This window comes from Chiloscyllium punctatum, chromosome 7 (assembly GCF_047496795.1).
Source record: "Chiloscyllium punctatum isolate Juve2018m chromosome 7, sChiPun1.3, whole genome shotgun sequence".
Taxonomy (NCBI): domain Eukaryota; kingdom Metazoa; phylum Chordata; class Chondrichthyes; order Orectolobiformes; family Hemiscylliidae; genus Chiloscyllium; species Chiloscyllium punctatum.
In genome coordinates, this window is record NC_092745.1 from 112,931,084 (window position 1) to 112,956,475 (window position 25,392).

Here is a 25,392-nt window from a genome sequence, read left to right on the forward strand (position 1 = left end):
AGCTTCAGAGGCTGAGGGGTGACCTTATAGAGGTTTATATAATCATGAGGGGCATGGATAGGATAAATAGACAAGGTCTTTTCTCTGGGGTGGGGGAGTCCAGAACTAGAGGGCATAGGTTTAGGGTGAGAGGGGAAAGATATAAAAGGGACCTAAGAGGCAACATTTTCACACAGAGGGTGGTGCATGTATGGAATGAGTTGCCAAAGGAAGTGGTGGAGGCTGGTACAATTGCAACATTTAAAAGGCATCTGGATGGGTATATGAATAGAAAGGGTTTAGAGGAATATGGGCCGGATGTTGGTAAATGGGACTAGATTAATTTAGAATACCTGGTCGGCATGTTTCCTAAATAACAAAAATTGTACTCGCCTGCACCACTACCTCTGGCAGCCTGTTCCAGACATTCACCACCCTGTCTGTGTGAAAGAATTACCCCTGTGGACCCTTTTCCGTCTCTCCCCTCTCACCTTAAACCCATGCCCTCTCATTTTAGACTCCTGAACCATGGGGAAAAGCTGTTGGCTATCCACCCTAAATATGCTACTCATGATTTTATAGACCTTTATAAGGTCACCCCACAACCTCCTACGCTCCAGAGAAAAATGTCCCAGCATATCCAGCCTCTCCTTATCACCGAAGGGTCTGTTTCCATGCTGTCCATCTCTATGACTGCAGCATGGAAGTGGCAGCCTCTCAGTGGTATTAAAGTACTTACTTTGCCAAGAAACAGAAGAAAGTCTCCAAAGCAGTTGATCGCTGCCACATTCAGCGCATTGTTTACAATTAGAAAGAAAGCTTCCTTGGCTGAGGTGCAGAAATTTGTCCCATTGATTGCAGTTGCGATGTACGCATTCTGAAACACAAAAGTTACAACTGGGCTACATACTAAACAGTGATGCACCAGTTTTTGCAGTACGTTTAAAGCAACATGGTGAAAATTGAAGTTTTTTTTACCCCCTTTATTTCTTTTGTCCTTCCCATGAAAATGTATAATCTGGAATTACCCTCACTGCTTTACCCACACAACACCCATGCTCCCCCTTAACACCCTCTTGTTTTATTTGCTGTTCAGTTCACATCAGTTTACCACACAAGTGCCCAATTTACTTGCCTGAACCAAGACAGTGAATATGATTGAACCAAACTGTGTCAGATATCAACCCTTGCATTCCTTGCTGGATATGTTCACTTTTCAGAAAGGGTCACTGCATAGCAGTCTGCAGTAGGATCCTGGGCTGACTATAGCAACTTCACTCTCAGAAGCACCATCAAGCTGGTGGTTCCCTAGATTGGGCTCAGAGGAATATACTTTCATCTATTCACTGTCAAGTAGAAAAGGTTAAATGGACTCTCCCCATTACAGCCAAACTGAATTGTTAGCAACTTAGCTCACATTAATTGCAATACTATTATTAAGTTTTATTAATTGTAATTTATAACTGGCTTCTGATAATTGTCTCTCATTGAATCTTACCCAAGACAGGGTCAGATAGAAACCAGTACTAAGGCATAGTTTTAAAAAAAAATTTGGAATCCTAGCCTTTTGCAACTGATGTGTTTAATCAAGTGTTTGTAATTGCAATCATAACATTTATTTTAAGGCCAAACTGACAGGTAATGTAAAGTGTAACTGACAGGTACTATTAAATGTAATGACAGTAGCAAAGTGGATTCAAAATCTTCTGAGTGATTGGAATCAGACAGAAATAGTCAACAGATTTTTTTATTCTGGATTAGTGGTGCTGGAAGAGCACAGCAGTTCAGGCAGCATCCAAGTAGCTTCGAAATCGACGTTTCGGGCAAAAGCCCTTCATCAGGAATAAAGGCAGTGAGCCTGAAGTATCTCTCCACGCTTCAGGCTCACTGCCTTTATTCCTGATGAAGGGCTTTTGCCCGAAACGTCGATTTCGAAGCTACTTGGATGCTGCCTGAACTGCTGTGCTCTTCCAGCACCACTAATCCAGAATCTGATTTCCAGCATCTGTAGTCATTGTTTTTACCTAACAGATTTTTTTAGGCTGGAGCAAGGTCTGTTAGAGGAAGGACCTCGAGGAGTCGCTACTCGGAGTCTGGTTTCTTCTGTTTTATATTAATGAACTGGATCATGGTGTGCTGGGGACAATTTCAAAGTTTGGAGATGACACTAAATTTGGAAGAATTTTCACTTGAGGAGGACAGTGTGGAACTCCAAAAGCTCGTCATCAAGTTGGTGCAGTGGGCAAACAGTGGTAGATGAAGGTCATAGCAGAGAGGTGTGATATGGTCACTTTGACTGGAAAATCAGAAAGCCAAAATAACAATTCTATTTGGGCTACACAAGCATCGGGACTGGGGCGAACATGAATACAGATCACTGGAGGTGGCAGGACAAGGGGAAAGAGCAGAGAATAAAGCATACAGTGTTTCTGCTATATTAATAGGGGCATAAAGTAAAGGAGCAGGGAGGTGATGTTAAACTAATATAAGACACTTGTTACACCTAGGCTGGTGTATTGTCTACAATTCTACATGCCACATTAGATGGAGAGTGCATTGGAAAGAGTGCAGAAGTGATCCAGAAGAATAGTTCCAGGAATGAGAAACTTCAAGAGGAAGAAGCAGGCTTATGTTGGGATGAGATGTGATGGCTCAGTTAGGGCGCTTGAGAGTTACAAGTTAGCCAGGAAAGACCTAAAGAAAGAGCCAAGAAGGGACATGAGAAGTCGTTGACAGGTAGAATCAAGGAAAACTCTAAAGCTTTCTACAGGTATGTCAGGAATAAAAGAATGACTGGAGAAAGATTAGGGCCAATCAAGGATAGTAGTGGGAGGTTGTGTGTAGAGTCCGAGGAGAGAGGGGAAGCGCTAAATGAACTTTTTTTTGTCAGTGTTCACACTGGAAAAAGACAATGCTGTCGAGGAGAATACCTGAGATGCAGGCTACTACTCCAGAAGGGATTGATGTTTTCAAGGAGGAGATGTTAGCAATTCTGCAAAGTGTGAAAATAGGTAAGTCCCCAGGGCCGGATGGGATTTATCTTAAGATTCTCTGGGGAGCCAGGGAGGAGATTGCAGAGCCTTTGGCTTTGATCTTTATGTCATCACTGTCTACAGGAGTAGTGCCAGAAGACTTGGAGGATGGCAAAAATTCCCTTGTTCAAGGAGAGCAGAGACAACTCTGGTAATTATAGTCCAGTGAGCCTTATTTCGGTTGTGGGTAAAGTGTTGGAAAAGATTATCAGAGATAGGATTTATAATCACCTTGAGAGGAATAAGTTGATTAGGGATAGTCAACATGGTTTTGTGAGGGGTAGGTCGTGCCTTACAAACCTTGTTGAGCTCTTTGAGATGGTGACCAAACAGATGGATGAGGGTAAAACAGTTGATGTAGTGTCTGTGGATTTCAGTCAGGTTTTTGATAAGGAGGCATGGGATTGAGGGTGATTTAGTGGTTTGGATCAGAAATTGGCTGGCTGAAAGAAGACAGTGGGTGGCTGTTGATGGGAAATGTTCATCCTGGAGTCCAATTAACAGTGGTGATATTTAGTGAGACTAATGGTTTAAAAACCTTAGTTCAGGCATCGGGGCCTCCATTTGCCGAGAGGTGCAAGGGAGGAGCGAAGGACATCTAGGGAGGCTGAGGGGGATGCCGCCGATCGGGTTTACAAGATTCTGAAGGGGGAGGGTGAGCAGCCAGAAATCGTGGTACATATTGGCACCAATGATATAGCCAGAAAGGGATTGAAGATCTGAAAAATGACTACAGAGAGTTAGGTTGGAAGCTGAAGACCAGGACGAGTAGAGTAGTGATCTCAGGTTTGCGACCGGTGCCACGAGACAGTGAGATGAGGAACAGTCACTGAATGCAGCTTAACACATGACTGTGAGGCTGGTGCAGGAGGGAGGGCTTCAGATACCTAGATCATTGGGATACCTTCTGGGGAAGGTGGGACCTGTACATGAAGGACGGGTTGCACCTGAACTGGAGGGCTACAAATGTCCAGGCTGGGAGATTTGCTCGTGCAATTCGGGAGGGTTTAAACTAGTTTGGCAGGGGGGTGGGAATCGGAGACACATGTCTCAGAGGGGGTCAGTTACAGACAGGAGAGTGACAGGATATATTGAATCTATCAGGAAGGTTTCTCACATGATGAAACAAAGGGATCAGTTAAAGTGTGTCTGTTTTAATGCAAGGAGTGTCCAGAATAAGAGTGACGAACTTAGAGCATAGATCAGTACTTGGCACTACGATGTTGTGGCCATAACGGAGATGTGGGTTTCACAGGGGCAGGAATGGTTGCTTGATGTTCCAGGGTTAAGAACGTTTAAAAATAACAGGGAGGGTGGAAAAAGAAGAGGGGGTGTAGCTTTGCTGAACAGAGAGTGCATCACAGCTGCAGAAACAAAGGTTGTTGAGGAAGGTTTGTCTGCTGAGTCAGTGTGGGTGGAAGTTAGGAACAGCAAGGGAACAGCCACCGTATTGGGGGTTTTCTACAGACCACCTAATAGCAGTAGAGAGATTGAAGATCTCATTGGCGAGCAGATTCTGGAAAAATGTAAAAGTAGCAGGGTTGTTGTTATGGGTGATTTCAACTTTCCCAATATCATCTGGAACCTCCTAAGTGCCGATGGTTTGGATGGAGCCATTTTTGTCAGGTGTGTTCAGGAGGGTTTCCTTACTCAGTATGTAGACAGACCGACAAGGGGAGAGGCCATTTTGGATTTGGTGCTCGGCAACGAGCCAGGAGAGGTGTCAGATCTCGCGGTGGGAGAGCACTTTGGTGAAAGTGATCACAACTGTCTCGCATTTAGCATAGTCTTGGAGAATGAAAGGTCCAGTTACTGGGGGAAGATATTTAATTGGGGAAAAGGAAATTATGACGCTATCAGACAGGAGTTGGGAAGTACAGACTGGGAGCAATTGTTCCACAGAAAGGGCACAGTAGACATGTGGAGACTATTTAAGGAGCAGTTGTTGCGAGTGATGCACAGATTTGTTCCATTGAGACAGGTAAGAAGGGGTAAGATTAAGGAACCTTTGATGACGAGAACAGAGGAGCTTCTCATCAAAGGGAAGGAGGCAGCTTACATAAGGTGGAGGAAGCAAGGATCTAGCATAGCTTTAGAGGATTACATGCCTGCTAGAAGGGAGCTCAGAAATGGACTGAGGATAGCGAGGAAGGGGCACGGAAAAGGGTTGGCAAGAAGGATTAGGGAGAACCCAAAGGCGTTTTACTCATACGTGAGGAATAACAGAATGATCAGGAAGAAGGTAGGGCCAGTCAGGGATAGCGTAGGGAACTCGTGCGTGAAGTCTGAGCAGATAGGGGAAGCCCTAAACAAGTTTTTTGCTTCGGTTTTCACCAAGGAAAGGGAATTTGTTGTGAATGAAAACATAGAGGAGCTGGGATATAGATCAAGATTGATGAAGATGATGTACTAGAAATTTTGGAAAACATTAAGATTGATAAGTCCCCAGGGCCAGACCAGATTTATCCGAGGCTGCTCTGGGAAGCGAGAAAGGAGGTTGCTAAGGCACTGGTGAGGGTATTTGTCTCCTCACTCTTCATGGGAGTCGTACCGGAGGATTGGAAGGAAAAGGTTCCACTTTTCAAGAAGGGTAATAGGGAAATCCCTGGCAATTACAGACCAGCCAGTCTTAAGTCTGTAGTCAGCAAAGTTGTGGAAAGCATTCTGAGGGATAGGGTTTATGACTATTTGGCAAAGCATAGTGTGATTAAAGGCAGCCAGCATGGCTTTGTGAGGGGCAGGTCATGCCTCACAAATCTTATTGAGTTCTTTGAGAAGGTGTCAAGATAGGTCGATGGAGGTCAAGCAGTGGATGTGGTGTATATGGACTTCAGCAAGGCATTTGATAGGGTTCCCCATGCAGGCTCATTCATAAAGTCAGGAAATATGGGATACAGGGAGATTTGGCTATCTGGATTCAGAATTGGTTCGCTGACAGAAGGCAGAGAGTGGTTGTAGATGGAAAGTATTCTGCCTGGAGGACAATGTTGAGTGGGATCCTGCAGGGCTCTGTATTTGGGCCTCTGCTCTTTGTAGTTTTCATAAATGACTTGGATGAGGAGGTTAGTAAATTTGCAGATGACACAAAGGTTGGAGGTGTTGTCGATAGTATAGAGGGCTACTGTAGGCTGCAGCGCGACATAGACAGGATGCAGAGCTGGGCTGAGAAATGGCAGATGGAGTTCAACCTGGATAAATGTGAGGTGATGCATTTTGGAGGGTCGAACTCGAATGGTGAATATAGGTTTAACGACAGGATTCTTGGCAGTTTGGAGGAACAGAGAGATCTGGGTGTGCAAGTACATAGATCCCTCAAAGTTGCCACCCAAGTGGATAGGGTTGTTAAGAAAGCATATGATGTTTTGGCTTTCATTAACAGGGGCATCGAGTTTAAGAACCGCAAGGTTTTGCTGCAGCTCTACAAGTCCCTGGTGAGACCACACTTGGAATATTGTATCCAGTTCTGGTCGCCCTACTATAGGAAAGATACAGAGGCTTTGGAGAGGGTGCAAAGAAAGTTTACCAGAATGCTGCCTGGACTGGAGGGCTTGCCTTATGAAGACAGGTTGAATAAGCTCGGACTTTTCTCTCTGGAGAGAAGGAGGAAGAGAGGAGATCTGATCGAGGTGTACAAAATAATGAGAGGAATAGATAGAGTCAGTAACCAGAGACTTTTCCCCAGGGCAGGATTGACTGGTAGGGGGACTTAGTTTGAAGTTATTAGGAGGAAGGTATAAAGGAGACATTAGAGGTAGGTTCTTTACGCAGAGTTGTGAATGCATGGACTGCGTTGCCAGCTGTGGTGGTGGAAGCAAAGTCATTGGGGACATTTAAGCAACTGCTGGACATGCACATGGATAGCAGTGAGTTGAGGGGCGCGTTGGTTAGTGACTATATTTTACATTAGGATCAAGTCTCGGCACAACATCGTGGGCCTAAGGGCCTGTTCTGTGCTGTACTTTTCTATGTTCTATGGTGTACCGCAAGGATCTGTTTTGGGGCCACTTCTGTTTGTCATTTTTATAAATGAACTAGATGAGGGCATAGAAGGATGGGTTAGTAAATTTGCGGATGACATTAAGGTCAGTGGAGTTGTGGATAGTGCTGAAGAATGTTGCAGGTTACATAGAGACAAAGATAAGCTGCAGAGCTAGAATAGTGATGGAAAAAGATAGACCAGAGCTAAAAGTTGAAGGTCTAAATTGGAGAAAGGTCAATTTTGACGGTATTAGGCAAGAACTTTCGAAAGCTGATTGGGCACAGATGTTCACAGGTAAAGGGACAGCTGGAAAATGGGATGTCTTCAGAAATGAGATAATGAGAATCCAGAGAAAGTATATTCCTGTCAGGGTGAAAGGGAAGGCTGGTAGGTATAGGGAATGCTGGATGACTAAAGAAATTGAGGGCTTGGTTAAGAAAAAGAAAGAAGTATATGTCAGATATAGACAGGATAGATCGAGTGAATCCTTCGAAGAGTATAAAGGCAGTAGGACTTTACTTAAGAGGGAAATCAGGAGGGCAAAAAGGGGACATGAGATTCCTTGGGCAATAGAGTTAAGGAGAATCCAAAGGGTTTTTACAAATACATTAAGGACAAAAGGGTAACTAGGGAGAGAATAGGGCCCCTCAAAGATCAGCAAGACAGTGTTTGTGTGGAGCCACAGGAGATGGGGGAGATACTAAACAAATATTTTGCACCAGTATTTACTGTGGAAAAGAAGATGGAAGTTATAGAATGTGGGGATATAGATGGTGACATCTTGCAAAATGTCCATATTACAGAGGAGGAAGTGCTGGATGTCTTGAAACACATAAAAGTGGATAAATTCGCAGGACCTGATCAGGTGTACCCTAGAACTCTGTAGGAAGCTAGAGAAGTGATTGCTGGGTCTCTTGCTGAGATATTTGTATCATCGATAGTCACAGGTGAGGTGCCGGAAGACTTGAGGTTGGCTAACGTGGTGCCACTATTTAAGAAAGGTGGTAAGGACAAACAGGGGAACTATAGACCGGTGAGCCTGACCTCGGTGGTGGGCAAGTTGTAGGGAGTCCTGAAGGACAGGATGTACATGTATTTGGAAAGGCAAGGACTGATTAGGAAATGTCAACATGGCGTTGTGCGTGGGAAATCATGTCTCACAAAACTGAGTTTTTTGAAAAAGTAACAAAGAAGATTGATGAGGGCAGAGTTGTGGATGTGATCTATATGGACTTCAGTAAGGCGTTTGACAAGGTCCCCTGTGGGAGACTGGTTAGCAAGATTAGATCTTATGGAGTACATGGAGAACTAGCCATTTGGATACAGGCATTGGCTCAAAGGTAGAAGTCAGAGGGTGGTGGTGGTGGTGAGCATAAGTTAGTAAGATTGCAGATGACACCAAAATTGGAGGTGTAGTGGACAGCGAAGAAGATTACCCCAGATTACAATGGGATCTTGATCAGATGGACCAATGGGCTGAGGAGTGGCAGATGGAGTTTAATTTAGAAAAATGCGGGGTGCTGCAATTTGGGAAAGCAAATCTTAGCAGGTCTCATACACTTAATGGTAAGGTCCTAGACAGTGTTGCTGAACAAAGAGACCTTGGAGTGCAGGTTCATAGTTCCTTGAAAGTATAGTCGCAGGTAGATAGGATAGTGAAGAAGGCGTTTGGTATGCTTTCCTTTATTGGTCAAAGTATTGAGTACAGGAGTTGGGAGGTCATGTTGCAGCTGTACAGGACATTGGTTAGGCCACTTTTGGAATATTGCTTGCAATTCTGGTCTCCTTCCTATCGGAAGGATGTTGTGAAACTTGAAAGGGTTCAGAAAAGATTTACAAGGATGTTGCCAGGGTTGGAGGATTTGACCTATAGGGAGAGGCTGAATAAAATGGAGCTGTTTTTCCTGGAGCATTGGAGGCTGAGGAGTGACCTTAAAGAGGTTTACAAAATTATGAGGGGCATGGATAGGGTAAATACACAAGGTATTTTCCCTGGGGTGGGGGAGTCCAGAACTAGAGGGCATAGGTTTAGGGTGAGAAGGGAAAGATATAAAAGAGGGGCAACGTTTTCACACAGAGGGTGGTACGTGTATGGAATGAGCTGCCAGAGAAAGTGGTGGAGGCTGGTACAATTGTGACATTTAATTGGCATCTGGATGGGTACATGAATAGGAAGGGTTTGGAGGGATATGGGCCAGGTGCTGGCAGGTGGGACTAGATTGGGTTGGGATATCTGGTCGGCATGGATGAGTTGGACTGAAGGGTCTGTTTCCCTGCTGTACATCTCTATGATTCTTTGATTAAGCTTGTGATTTCCAGGCAGAGTTATGTTTTTACCTGTTCCCCAGATAGGTTTCCTAATTATAAATTTGTTGACACAGTGATTGATGGATGTAGTCACTACAATAAGGAATGACAAGATGTTGGCTGCTGTTTTGCTAAATCACTCCAAGCCTTCTTCCAGAAGGTAATCTGCCTTGAGCATATCAAATTAAAAGGCATTCGCGCCAGTGGACTCAGCTGTTGCAATCTGTGAAAGGTTTAATGCTGGGGACTACTGCTAACAGCCTCTAGGCTCCAAGATAATCTCTGCTGCGTGGAAAGTGTTGCTGAAACTCAGTACATTCTTCCTTGACCGGCTTCCAGGAGTTCAAAATCTGGTCCCGCTGAACCGAACTATATGAAAGCTGCAGCGATCCTTGACAGTTATTCATTCCTATTCATGTTAAACTGTGAAATGGGCTGTTCTTCCAGCTGTGCTGGGCCTCTGTCTCTGACAGGCGCCGACAGAAACTGCATGTTGCAAAGTTATCATCACAAAGGTGAAAGGCTGAGCCAGAGACACTAATTGCAATAATTGGCAACTAGAACGTTATCCTAACTTTGAGCTTTGAAACTAGGAATTAAGTATTTCCCATTCATATTATGAAGTTAATTCTAATAAAAGAGAATGCACAAAACAAGGAAGCTCTGCTAATCCTTTATAAATCGCTGGTTAGACTTCAATCTAGCATACCTAGCACCACATTATGGGAAGGACCTCAATGCTTTGCAGGGCTGCCAGATGAGATTTACTAGAATGGTACACAGTTAAAAATCACACAACACCAAGTTATAGTCCAACAGGTTTAATTGGAAGCACACTAGCTTTCGGAGCGACGCTCCTTCATCAGGTGATAGTGGAGGGCTCGATCCTAACACAGAATTTATAGCAAAAATGTACAGTGAGATGTAACTGAAATTATACATTGAAAAATTGATTGTCTGTTAAGCCTTTCATCTGTTAGAATACAGTGATAGTTTCACTTCTTTCATGTGTAAATCACAAAACCTTTTTTTTAAAAGTTGCATTCTCGGGTTAGCTGTTAACAATGGTGATAGCTAGACAATATGTTGAAGGTGTTAGTCCCCTGTGTTCTCTGTCTATGCCATGATGTCTAGATTGATTCTAATCTAAAAAGTGAGATAACGGAGTTTTACATAAATTCATGCAGTTTTTGAGCAAAGTACAATGTAGCCCTGAAAGTACAAATTCACCCCACAAAATATGTGTGTGCATGTGGGTCTTTGTCTGTCTGTGTGTGTGTGTCTGTCTGGGGTGGGGGTTGTGACTGTGAGAAAGTGTGTGTGTGTGTGTGTGTGTGTGTGTGTAGTGAGTGCAGTTTGACGGTGCTCAAACTGGCAGGAAATATATAAATGCTAGAATCATCAGCCGTACCCACAAGGTAGAGTTAAACATCACCCGTTCACAGGCTCTCAGAACCAATCACAACATTGTCATCAAACCAGCAGATAAAGGAGGAGCCATTGTCATTCAGAGTAGGACAGATTACTGCAAGGAAGTGTACCGACAACTGAACAACCAGGAACACTACAGGCAACTACCAGCTGATCCGACCAAAGAACACACCCGAGAATTAAACACACTGATCAGAACTTTAGATCCAGTCCTTCAGAGTTCCCTACGTGCCCTCATCCCATGTACTTCTCGTGTAGGCGACTTCTACTGCTTTCCAAAGGTACACAAAGCCAACACATCGGGACGTCCCATTGTGTCAGGCAATGGGACCCTATGTGAGAATTTCTCCGGCTATGTGGAAGGCACCTTGAAACCTATTGTACAGGGGATCTCCAGCTTCTGTCGCGACACTACGGATTTCTTACAGAAACTCAGCACCCACGGACCAGTCGAACTGGGAACATTCCTCGTCACAATGGACGTTTCTGCACTCTACACCAGCATCCCCCACGATGATGGCATCGCGGCAACAGCCTTAGTACTCAACACCAACAACTGCCAATCTCCAAACACCATCCTACAACTCATCTGCTTTATCCTTGATCACAATATCTTCATCTTTGACAACCAGTTCTTCATCCAGACACACGGAACAGCCATGGGGACCACATTTGCACCCCAATATGCCAACATTTTTATGCACAGGTTCGAACAAGACTTCTTCTTTATGCAGGATCTCCAACCAACACTGTACACCAGGTACACTGACGATATTTTCTTCCTCTGGACCCATGGCAAGTCCTCTGGACCCATGGCGATAAAACTACACAGTGACAGCAATAAGTTTCATCCCACCGTCAAACTTACCATGGACTACTCTCGACTATCTGTCTCATTCTTGGACACATGTGTCTCCACCACACTCTACCGCAAACCCACAGACAACCTCAACAATGCTACACTTCTCCAGCTTCCACCAAAAACATATTAAAACAGCCATTCCCTATGGACAAGCCCTACGCATACACCGGATCTGCTCAGATGAGGAGGAATGTGACGGACACCTGGAAGTACTCAAGGATGCCCTCACAAGAACGGGGTATGATGCTCAACTCATCGATCGCCAGTTCCGACGTGCCACAGCAAGGAACCGTAATGACCTCCTCAGGAGACAGACACGGTACATGGTACCCTTCGTTGTTCAGTACTTCCCAGAAGCTGAAAAATTACGCCATGTTCTTCGTGACCTGCAACACATTATCAATGAGGATAAGCACCTCACCAAGACCTTCCCCACACCTCCACTACTTGCCTTTAAACAACCGCCAAACCTCAAACAGATCATTGTTCGTAGCAAGCTGCCTGGCTCTCAGGACAACTCCATACAACCCTGTCACAGTGGATGCTGCAAGACGTGTCAGATTGTGGACATAGATACCACCATTACGTGTGAGGACACCTCCCACCTTATATGTGGCAGGTACTCATGTGACTCAGCCAACGTTGTCTATCTTATATGTTGCAGGCAAGGATGCCCGGAGGCATGGTACATTGGGGAAACCGAGCAAAGGCTACGACAACGGATGAATGGGCACCGCACAACAATCAACAGACAGGAGGGTTCCCCCCCAGTTGGGGAACTGGTCCAGGACATTCAGTCTCGGACATTCGGGTGACCATCCTCCAAGGTGGACTTTGGGACAGGCAGCAGAGAAAAGTGGCCGAGCAGAGGCTGATAGCTAAGTTCGGTACCCATAGGGAGGGCCTCAACCGGGACCTTGGGTTCATGTCATATTATAGGTGATCACCATTGCACTACACACACACACTCTCACATACACACGGAGACAGGTACACACAGACATGCACACTGACACCCACACACACCCTTATAGACACACACACTCCCACACTCACACATGCACCCCCTCACAGACTTAAGACACTCTGCACTCAGTACACACACTTTCTCACACTCACAACCCCCAACCCAGACAGACACACACAGACAGACAGACAGACAGACAAAGACTCACATGCACACATATTTTGTGGGGTGAATTTGTACTTGCAGGATTACACTGTACTTTGCTCAAAAAATTTATGTAATACTCCGTTATCTCACTTTTTAGATTAGAATCAATCTAAACATCAGGTCATAGACAGAGAACACGGGGGGCCAACACCTCCAACATATTGTCTAGCTATCACCATTGTTAACAGCTAACCCGAGAATGCAACTTTTAAAAAAAAGGTTTTGTGATTTACACATGAAAGAAGTGAAACTATCACTGTATTCTAACAGATGAAAAGCTTAACAGACAATCAATTTTTCAATGTATAATTTCAGTTACATCACACTGTAAATTTTTGCTATAAATTCTGTGTGTTAGGATTGAGCCCTCCACTACCACCTGATGAAGGAGCGTCGCTCCGAAAGCTAGTGTGCTTCCAATTAAACCTGTTGGGCTATACCTGGTGTTGTGTGATTTTTAACTTTGTACACCTCAGTCCAACACCGGCATCTCCAAATCATGACTACTAGAATGGTACTGGATGAGGGACTTCAGTATATCAGGAGACTGGAGAAACTGGAATTGTGTATCCTAGAATAAGCAAAGCTATAGGGAGACTTCATAGATTCAAACTCAACCTTGATATAGTAATTAAGGAAAAGTTGTTTTCACTAGCTGAAGGGTCTGCTGCTAGGAAATTGAATAACCCCAGTAGGTAGAGCAGCCAGTGGGGAGATAATTACTGTATGAAAACAAATGTTCTTATCTTGAAGGGACTAGCAACAAAAGCAGATTGAATAGTGTCATTCAAAGAGAAATTGGACAAATACTTAAGAAGGGAAATATGCAGGGTATAAGGAGAAAACAGGGTCAGAGGTCTACCTGAAAGATTCAAAGACTCAGGGCAGCTAAGATTCATCAAGTTAACCCCTTCTGTGCTATGTAATTATGAGAAAGTTTGGACTGTAATGAAAACAATTTTCAGATCAAGAAACCTTTTCAAAACTGTCATTGTGAAGATAGCTGCATGTTTATACCTCCATCTTGGATATTACTCGTGATCCCTTTCTACAAACATTGTGATTGGGTAAAATAATATTCAACAGGTTTCCAACCAAACCTATTTAAACAAAGGCTTCAGTGATGCAACATGACCTGACCTTACACTTGCATCTGGTAGACAGCGATGCTCAATTGACAGACACTGTGCTGCATTTAGCTCTATTCCCTAGGTGACTAATGTTTGTACATCCTGTTGGGAGTGTTCACCTTTCTCTAACAGTAAAACAAGAAAGCCACGAGGACAATTAGATGCCGTGGGGACACTCACATCAAATCACCGAGCCTGAAGCAGATACATTGCTCCCTCAACGGAAAGAGCAAAAGTGACTATGACTGAAGCTACCGAATGAACTGAAGCTTTTTGAAAACAAAACAAGAAAATCAAATATCAAATGGAGGGAAGAGAGTACAAGCCCTGTGGCTTCAGTTTGAAAAGTCCCCTCCTGGTTTCCTATAAAAAGTACAGGGATGAAGAGCTGTTGAATTGTAGGAGCTGATGTCCATTAAACTGCACTATTCGAAGCTGACCCTGAACAACATTCTACACTTTAGAGTGGGCGAGCTCTGTACTCAACATTTCCATTTTAAAGAAAACAACTCACTGAATTATTAAACCAAGCTGTCCACTACAAAGTGGACAAAAATAGTTACATGATTTTTAAAAAAAATTACTCCATTGTTTTCTTCCAAGTCTGTTTCCAAAAGGAACACCTTTGTCCACAGTCCAAAACTAGTCTCAAGAAAGCAGCAGCAGCCTTAGAAAAACTTACACCGTTGTAGTTGTGGAAATTTGAATGATTATTTTGACTGTGAATTTCCTTAGCAAAAGTATGGATGTTTATCAAAACTCAGATTTCTGGCCAGCCTCCAGCAATGACAATGGCAGCAGCTCAGCCAGTGAGAGTCATGAGAACAGGACTCCAGGCATTTTTCCAATTGCTTTTTTTCCATGGACTGCTTGCTGTGAATAATCAGCGCTTTGTGAAGCAGCTGAACCAAGCGGTAGAATGAGAGATGCACTACAACACAGGGGCCATGGAATGATGGTTGTCACGGCAACAACTGATCTCCTCTTCACAAATTTAGTGTTTGTACCTTGGAAATCGCCCACACTGAGACGGAGAGGAGGCTCTCTGCTTCTCATAGGCTTTGTTTTTAAAAAAAGCCTTCCTCCAAAAGAAACCACGGCCCAACGAGAGTGTTAAGTCTGGATACAAAGATTCTGAGGCTGTCTTACTACTTTAAAGCCACTGCATTTCAGCAGCTTCACCACAGCCTTTAGCTTCAGTTTTGCAACGACATACAGCTAGACAATCTTACAGCTAATAGCACGTGGCTTAAAATATTCATTCCTCTTCCCCTTGTTTTTGAGAATGAAGATGCCATCACAGCAACGTAAACCTCACTGTTAAAGTGAACTGGAAAACACCACACAGAAAAGTGTATGACAAGAGTCAGTTCAGCAAGGAAAAGCATTAAAAAAAAACTGCTTTTATTAGAAAAGGCACAGGGGAATGATAGATCATGAGACTAATGTTAATTCGTTTAAAATACAGATTTACCTAAATCAATCCATTTAAACAAGCAAATTATGGAACGATATTCATAAAGCTGGTGTTAAACTTAAGTGTTCATGTGGTAAAAAGGACATTCTTAAAACCTCAAACAGTTTATAACTAAAAGTATTTTTTACTTCCAAAAAATATTCTTTTAGCAAAGAAAACAAAAATTGGGTGAATCGTCAAGAGTGGAATGTATTTTGTTCCTAAAATGAGAAATCATATCTTTTCTTGTTCAAATGATTCCTCTTTTTCCTGCTTTTCTTTATTTCTGAGGAACCTCTGACCCTCTACCATTCAGGCTAGTGTCTCCCAACCATGAATAGCAGATCTGGACAAATAGATTGGCTTCATACACAATGCAAACCGTGGCCTTTAGGTTTAAGCAATGGCACACACATTTCAATCAAACAGTAGCCTTTGCCTTCAGTTCCACAAGGTAAGCGCATATTCTCCAGAGAATAAAGAATGCCTTGAATTTAAGGAGGGGTGGGGGGGGGGGGGGTGGGGTGTGCTTGTTTACTGTTATTTACATTGTTAAGATCTTGTTCAGTCGGAATGATGTGGAGGAGCTGATGTTGGACGGGGGGGGGATTGGGTGAACAAAGTTAAAAATCACATATCACCAGGTTATAGTCCAACAGGTTTATTTGGAAGCACTAGCTTTCGGAGCGCTGCTCCTTCATCAGGTGGTTACGAAGGAGCAGCGCTCCAAAAGCTAGTGTTTTCAAATAAACCTGTTGGGACTATAACCTGGTGTTGTGTGATTTTTTTTAACATTTATTAAGTCAGCATGAAAACTCCAGGCAAGGAAATTTCACCTTTCCTTCAATAGGAACTACTTGGAAGGATTCCTGAAGACATGTGTGAGTGTTTGAATGGGCCCTACGTAGTTTCTTCCCTCCGTTAGATGACCCTTGAGAGCTGTAAAACCTTTTCCTCCAGGTTCCCTGGACTGAAAATCAGCATCGCACACACTGCCACATCAATACCCTAAAGAGTTTTCTAAACATATGAAACCAAAACAAATAATGGATGAAAGAACAAATGTAGTTTTTAAAACAAACAACTGCAACAGGTTAACATGCTGGACCTTAACATCAACAAATAACGTCACTGAGTGAGAAAACTAAGAGGAAAATGAAACATCTCTATCCCACTACTTGCTCACCCTTACAACTTACTGGGACAGTCATAGTTCTATATGTACAACCATCTTCCAAAACCCATTGTGTTTGAAAATCCTATCAAACAATGCAGAGTGGCCAATTACTCCTTTGTTGTATTTAACACACATTGCACAGTGGAATAGGAACCTATTTAAATAAGGCCACATCTTTTGGCACAACATACACACGCACCATGCACTGCTTGAAAATTCACATGTGTTAATTGGAAGTAGAATGATAGAATCCCTACAGTGCAGCAAGAGGCCATTCAGCCTCTCAAATCTGCACCGACCCTCCAAACAACATCTCGCCTTACCCCATCCCCATAACCCCGCATTTACTCATGGCTAATCCATCTAGCCTTTCCATCCCTGAACATGACGGACAGTTTTAGCATGGCCAATCCACCTAACCTGCACCTCTTTGGATTGTGAGAGGAAACCAGAGCACTGGAGGAAACCAACACAGACACTGGCAGAATGTGCAAGCTCCACACAGACACTTGCCCGAGTGAGGCTGGAATCAAAGCTGGGATCCTGGTGCTATGAAACAGCAGCACTAATCACTGAGCCACTGTGTCCTCTATAGCACCAACATTTAAACAGATTTGTTGCCAATACGAAAAATGATTAAATAGGAACAATAACTAACCTGAGGGAATGAGGCCTGAGGCTTGGCACAGTTATGTCTGAGACATGGACAATAGTAGGGGAAAGCTGTAAGTGGGAGGGAGACTGTAATTCGTCTCTCTCTATCACCATACTGCCCTAAACACTCTCATTTACTGTCCTCCCTCCAGGCCCTCTTCTCCATTCCCCCCCGCCCCCAACACTGGCCTCCTTTCACCTTTATTCTTCCCCTGCTTCCTCACTCTCTTTCCCAACACTGTTCTCATTTCTTCCTGCCTATCCTCACTAGCCCCCTGCTGAATTCTGTTTCCTTTCTGTGCATGCTCAGTTCCTTGGCATATGACATCATCACGATTCTACTTGGTGACATTGCATTGGTGGATTTGTGGACACTCACATTCCCACAGCCGTGTGTATGTGCAGCCAAAAGCGACATCAGGGGTCAGCAGATATTAGCTTTAAATCATTCGGCTCCATAAAGATCGGCACCATGGTTTCTGATGACAAGATCACCTTCTCGTCTCTGTAATATTCTATTGTTTAATTGATCGGTTGATAATATTGGACTGTTGACTGATCTACGTTCAGTGTGCTCTAGTGATTAAGCCTGGTTGTAGCTTATGAGGTACAAAGTATAGAAAAGCTTCCAAAGCAAAGACCAAAGTGGCCAGAGCTCATGTGAGGAGACATTGTGTAATTGAAGAGATATTTTAAATTAAATTCATGTACTGAAAACAAGTCTCTCAATTGTTCAGAAGTAAATCAGATATATAAAGTCCAGAACAAACCAACAGACCTGAGCAGACTTGAGTGGGAGATTAGCTATTCCAGTTCCAACAAATGTCAGCAAAACTGGAACAAGTGGGATAAAAAATTCTGGTCTCCACAACACGAGAAGCCCTTAATACATTATATGACCGTCACATCCTTCCTAAAACGTGAGGAACAGAACTGGATGCAGCACTCTAGGTGTGAGCTACCCAGAGCTTTGAAAATATGCAGCATAACCTCCCCATCTTTGACAGGGTAGGATCATTATTTCAGATTAAAATGCAATTTGAAGGTTCATGCGTCTAACTTTTTCAAATTTATACTCCATGACAAATTGCATTACCAATCTCAGAATTGCTTTTTAAAAGTATCTTTCTCAGGTTTAAATGTTTATATTCTTAGATCTGACACCTTTCCCTTGCAAAGTGAGGGTCCTGTGAAGTGCTGTGTGCCTAGCATCATAAGTGTACTCATCGTAGCCCACTTTCCTGGGTCTGCCACGTGGTTTGTACTGACAATTCCTGTCGACTCTACTGCCAGCACAGCACGGACATCCCAAATTTAGACAGAGGTATATTCTGGGAATCAACCTCAGAGAGTGTAAGCTGGATCCCGCTGGAATAAGCAACCTTGGGACAGACACATGGGGAGAAGTTTAAAGCAATTTCAACATTTGAGGAGAATTGAGGAGAACAGTGTGAAAGGCCTTTAGGAAAATAGAGCTTGGCTCAAGGCCAATGTCTTCACCCATTCATCCAACACTAATTTCATTATTTGCAATTGGTTATGCAAACCAAGTCACATGAGAAGACACCAAGCTAAACCAAGGTTGGGGGGTGGGGGTAGGGGTGGTGGGGGGGGGGGGGGGGAGCGGGGGGTTGGGAGGAAGAGGGGGGAGGGAACAAACAGTCTTTTTAAGTTTGCTGTTTAAGTGAGAGAATCTATCCAGTACCTTCACCAAGTACAAACGCTTTTCAATTCCTCCTTTTTGCACATTCCCCATTAGTTCATTAGTAGCTCTTACAGGACTGAAGTACCTGGTTTAAAAGTTGCAGCCACTTTTCCAGACAGCAGAGACAGCACGCACAGCATTTAACCAGACATCTGGCACAGGCACCTTCCTAAAAAGAGAGACAGCAAAACACTCCATCAAATCCAAACACTGTCAAATCCAGCACACTTGCAGCCCCATGTGAGCCTTGCTCATTATTCTTGAAAACCTTTGTTTTATGTTCAGGATGGCAACGCATTCAGTCTTTTTTTTTAACTTCCAAGTTGAGAACCAAGAAACAGAGCCAAGGCCATAATTCAGGAAAACAATTTGAAAAATGTTACAAGAGGAAATAAGTTCTCAGTGTTACACTCTGCCATGTGCTTTAGAGAAATCAGAATTGCAAAACATAGGCAACAGTGTCGCAGGTCAGCAGTTAAGCAAAAGGTCAGGCTGGTCAGAATGGATTAGGCCAGAGCTTATGAGGCGATGAATAATAACTCAGCAGCTTCACAAATTTTGGAAGTGCCACACAAGGGCAATAGGTAATTTGTGTTATAACAGCTACAAGGAGGTGGTAGAGTGAATGGTAACAGAGATTGCCTGGATATAGCACAGGGGTTTAAAGGCATGTATCTGGAGGACAATGGGAAGGAACACTACCACAAAAGACAGACCTGCAGTTCTGAGGAACTTTCATGACAACCAGACCTCTTAAAATACTTCATATTCAATTAAATACTTTCGGAATGTAGTCTTTGCTGTAATGTGGATGACGTGGCGGCCAACTTGCACACAGCAATGCATATAAACGTCAATGTGATAATGACCAGCTAATAGTTTTTTTGTGTAATCTTGATGGAGGAGTAAATATTGGCCAGGATACTGCTTTGCTACCACTTTAAAAGCAGATTTTATCAATGAGTGTAGGTTCAGGGTGACTTCACATGATCAACAGGCACAAAAGGTTCAAGAAGCAGCATGTCAGATTAATGAAGTGTATATAAATTCATCTGAAACCACAAATTAGTAGTTTGCCTGTGAAGTAAGCCAGTTTGAAATTTTCATGTTAATTGCACCCATGTTAATTCCCACTCCAGTTTGAGAGTGATAATTCTGTGTTAAGGAACACACAGCATTATAGATACCCAAGATAACTCCCCTGCTCTATGGTGGAATGGTGCCATTGCAGCTTTTACATTCACCCCAGAGAACAGACAGACCTGTAATTTAACATCTCTTCCACCTCTGACCTTACACTCTCTCAGCACTGCACTCGGATGTCTGATGACTGATTTATAAAGGATAGGAGCCCCGTTGGACCACTGTGTGAGGTCCAGAGTGCACAATAACCCACGAGATGAATTGGTCTGGCAGATGTCACAAAATCAACTCAAGACTTTACATTTGTATATTCCCTCTACTGTTTGAGCCCCATGTAAAGAGTGAGACAAAGGCAGCTGCATCAGATATCACAATCGTTCAAACAAGAGGTAACTGGCCATTACACATGGGGACAAAGAAAGTACTGGTGCCTTTTTAAATTAAATTCATGCACATGATGAGGGCTGACTAGACCAGCATTTAGTGCCCAGCTCTAATTACAGTTAAGAATTCACCACATTGCTGTGGGTCTACAGTCACATGAAGGGCAGACCAGTTAAGGATGGTTTCCTTCCCTAAATGATGTTAATGAACCAGATGGGTTTTCCCTGACAATCGACAATGGTTTCATGGTCATCATTAGACTCTTAATTCCAGATTTTTAAAATTGAATTCAAGTTTTACTATCTACCACGGTGGGGTTCAAACCAGGGTCCCCAGCACATTATGCGGGTCTCTGGGTTAACAGTGCAGTGATAATAACACTAGACCATCACTCATCCTTTTTATAAATGGCAGGGGGCAGGGGAGTGGAATCTCATAGAAGCCTATAAAAATCTAACAGGACTAGACATGGTAAACACAGGAAGGATGTTCCTGATGACTGGGAGGAGTCCACAGCCAGGAGTCACAGTCTAAAGGCATGGAATAATCCATTGAGCTCTGAGCTGAGGAGTTATTTCTTTAGCCAGATAGTGTGAGCCTGTGCAATTCTCAGCCCAGAAAGCAGGTGAGGCCAAAACATAGGGCGTTTTAAGGAGGACTTAGATACAGTTCTTAGGACTAAAGAGATCACAAAATGAGGAGAAAGTGGGAATAGGGTACTGTAAGACCATAAGATACAGGAACAGAATTAGGCCATTTGATCTATTGACTCTGCTCTGCCATTCGATCGTGGCTGATATGTTTCTCAACCCATTCTCCTGCCTTCTCCCTGTAACCCTTGATCCCCCTACTATCAGCCTTGGCCTGTGTCGCCTTCTGTGGGAATGAGTTTCATGGATTCATGGTCCTCTGGCTGGAGAAATTTCTCGTCATTTCAGTTAGAAAAGATCATCCTTTCACTCTGAGGCTTTACTCTCAGGTCCCAGTCTCTCCTACTGGTGGTAACATCTATCAGCCCACTCTATCCAGGCCTCTTAGTATGCTGTAAATTTCAAATATGACCCCTCATCCTTCTAAATGCCATCGAGTACAGACCCAGAGATCTCAACCACTCCTGGCATGACAAGCCCTTCATCCCCGGGATCAGTCTTGTAAACCTTCTCTGGAGTTTCTCCAAGGCTAGCACATTCTTCCTTAGATACCAGGCCCGAAACTGCTCACAATATTCTAAATGCGATCTGACCAGAGCACTACACAGCCTCAAAAGTACATCAGTGTTCTTGTTTACTAGCCCTCTTGAAGTAAATGTGAACATTACATTTGCCTTCCTAACTGCCAAGTGAACTTGCATGTTAACCTTAAGAGAATCCTAAAATAGGATTCTCAAGTCCCATTGTACTTCAGATTTCCAAAACCTTTCCCCATATAGAAAATGGTTACACCTCCATTCTTCTTACCAAAATGCAGCAAGTCTCATTTTCCCACATTGTATTGCACCTGCCACTTCTTTGCCCGTGCTCCCAGTATCTCCAAGCCTTTCTGCAGCTCTCCACTGCCTCAACACTAGTGTCCCTCCACCTACCTTTATGCCATATGCAAACTTAGCAAAAATGCCCTCAGTTCCTTCATCCAGATCTGAAATGGATTATATGAATAATTGTAGTCACAACACTGACCCCTACGGAACTCCAGTAGGTGCTAGACTGGGTCTGCAGCAGGTGGTGAAGGAACCGAGAGGGGAAAACAAACCTGACCTCATATTCACCATTCTGCCTGCTGCAGGTGCATCTGTCCATGACAGTATTGCTAAGAGCGACTGTATCAGTCAGAGCGACCATCGCACAGTCCTTGTGGAGATGAAGTCGAGCTTCATATTGAGAATAACCTCCGTCATGTTCTGTGGCACTATCACTGTGCTAAATGGGACTGATGTTGAACAGATCTAGCAACTCAAGACTGGGCTTCCATGAGGCACCATGGGCCACCAACAGCAGCAGGATTGTACTCCAGTACAATCTGTAACCTCATGGCATATCCCCCCACTCAAGCCAAGGATCAGCCCTGGTTCATTGGAGAGTTCAGGAGGCCATGCCAGGAGCAGCACCAGGCATACCTAAACATGAGATATCAACCGGATGAAGCTACCAAACAGGACTATTAGCATGCAAACAGCATAAGCAGCAGGTGATAGACATATCTAATTGATCCTACAGCCAACAGATCAGATCTGATCTCTACAATCCTGTCACATCCAGTTATGAATAGTGGTGGACAATTAAACAGCTCACTGGAGGAAGAAGCTCCATAAATATCCCAACCTCGATGACGAAAGAGCCCAGCAGATCAGTGCAAATGGTAATGCATTCCCATCAATCTTCAGCCTGAAGTCCTAAGTGGATGATCCAGCTTTGAACCATCCAATTACCTCCAGACGGGACTTCAATTTCCCGGGAAATGACTAATGACTGAGGACAGAGGCACTGGAGAAGAAAGGCATTAAAATTTCAACAGAAGGAAACATAACAATGTTCGGACAGGAGCTGGTTTTGGAGGTGGGAAGCACAGGGTGGGAGACAGGTTAAACCTTCGTTCACATTTTCCCGATATTTTCCATGCTTCAAAATGAACTATACCTTCACTCCCATGGGGCTTTTGAGTAATAGGTTAATATCTCCCTAACCCTTCATCATCTTGTGCTAATGCCATCACACTTTTCCATTTTAAAATTACAAATGAAGGGAATGTGGGATAACTTCACGAACACATTCCACCCTGACCTTAAATTTACCTGGACCATCTCTGACACCTCCCTCCCCTTCCTGGACCTCTCCATCTCCATTAATGATGACTGACTTGACACTGACATTTTTTACAAACCCACCGACTCCCACAGCTACCTGGATTACACCTCTTCCCAACTTACCTCCTGCAAAAGTGCCATCCTGTATTCCCAATTCCTCCGCCTCCGCCGTATCTGCTCCCAGGGGACCAGTTCCACCACAGAACACACCAGATGGCCTCCTTCTTTAGAGACTGCAAATTCCCTTCCCACGTGGTTGATGATGGCCTCCAATGCATCTCGTTCACAACCCGCACCTCCACCCTCAGATCCCACCCCTCCAACTGTAACAAGGACAGAAACCCCCCTAGTGCTCACCTTCCACCCCACCAACCTTCGCATAAACCAAATCATCCGCCAACATTTCTGCCACCTCCAAACGGACCCCACCACTAGGGATATATTTCCCTCCCCGCCCCCTGTTTTCCGCCTTCCGCAAAGACCGTTCCCTCCGTGACTACCTGGTCAGGTCCACGCCCCCAAACAACCCACCCTTCCGTCCTGGCACCTTCCCCTGTCACCGCAGGAATTGCAAAACCTGCGCCCACACCTCCTCCCTCACCTCTATCCAAGGCCCTAAAGGAACCTTCCACAACCATTAAAGTTTTACCTGCACATCCACTAATATCATTTATTGTATCTGTTGCTCCCGATGCGGTCTCCTCTACATTGGGGAGACTGGACACCTCCTAGCAGAGCGCTTTAGGGAACATCTCCGGGATACCCGCACCAATCAACCACACCGCTCTGTGTCCCAACATTTCAACTCCACCTCCCACTCTGCTGAGGACATGGAGGTCCTGGGCCTCCTTCACCGCCGGTCCCTCACCACCAGACGCCTGGAGGAATAACACCTGATCTTCCTCCTTGGAACACTTCAACCCCAGGGCATCAATGTGGACTTCACCAGTTTCCTCATTTCCCCTTCCCCCACCTCACCCCAGTTCCAAACTTCCAGCTCAGCACTGTCCCCATGACTTGTCCTACCTGCCTATCTTCTTTTCCACCTATCCACTCCACCCTCCTCTCTGACCTATCACCTTCATCTCACCCCCACTCACCTATTGTACTCTATGCTACTTTCTCCCCATCCCCACCCTCCTCTCACTTATCTCTCCACCCTTCAGGCTCACTGCCTTTATTCCTGATGAAGGGCTTTTGCCCGAAACGTCGATTTCGAAGCTCCTTGGATGCTGCCTGAACTGCTGTGCTCTTCCAGCACCACTAATCCAGAATCTGGTTTCCAGCATCTGCAGTCATTGTTTTTACCAGGGATAATTGCAAAGATCAAGTAACGCTTCATATGAACTATGTACATTTGGTTGGTGAGGAATAAAGCATTGAAACAGAGTCTAAGACAATAGGGAGGTGATGGCTTAGTGGTATTATTGCTGGACTGTTAGTCAAGAGACCCAGGTATGTCCCAGGGACTTGGGTTTGTATCCCACCGAGACAGATGTGGAACTTGTACTCAAAATTCTGTAATTAAGAGTCTGATGATGACCATGAAACCATCATCAATCAATTCCAATTGTTGGAAAAACCCATCTGGTTCATTAATAGCCTTCAGGGGAAATCTTTACCTGGTCTGGTCTACGTGTGAGTCCAGACTCACAGCAATGTGTTTGACTTTTTATTGCCCCCTGGCTAACTGGTGATGGGCAATAAATACTGTGGAGAAAGTGAGGACTGCAGATGCTGGAGATCAGAGCTGAAAATGTGTTGCTGGAAAAGCGCAGCAGGTCAGGCAGCATCCAAGGAGCAGGAGAATCGACGATTCGGGCATGAGCCTGAAGAAGGGCTCATGCCCGAAACGTCGATTCTCCTGCTCCTTGGATGCTGCCTGACCTGCTGCGCTTTTCCAGCAACACATTTTTGGCAATAAATACTGGCCTAGCTAGTGATACCCTCATCCCATGAATAAATGAACAAAAATCACTTCCTTCAAAGTGTTGCTGTTGCAAATTTGCCATGCTTATTTTTGAAGTTGTAAAACATATGAAAAGCCAAAGAAAACGATGGGAACCAGGATAACACCTTCAGGATGAGCTGCATCAAAGAACACAGTCTCACTGAAAGAAAATATCTCGATCCAAGGGTGTGACCTCTCTTATGCACACCCTCTTTTACAAACATCAAT

General features: G+C 44.1%; 1 protein-coding gene across 2 annotated transcripts in view; it reads right to left on the reverse strand.

Moving 5' to 3' along the window:
* The window catches only part of LOC140480052 (choline transporter-like protein 3), a 90,625-nt gene that overhangs the window by 8,667 nt on the left and 56,566 nt on the right, over positions 1 to 25,392 (reverse strand). For both annotated transcript variants that reach the window (XM_072574613.1, XM_072574614.1), the window contains exons 12-13: positions 18,972 to 19,055; positions 719 to 856 (exon numbers count right to left, since the gene is read on the reverse strand). In XM_072574613.1, coding sequence (XP_072430714.1) covers positions 719 to 856; positions 18,972 to 19,055 — 222 coding nt within the window. The remainder of the gene's footprint in view (positions 1 to 718; positions 857 to 18,971; positions 19,056 to 25,392) is intronic.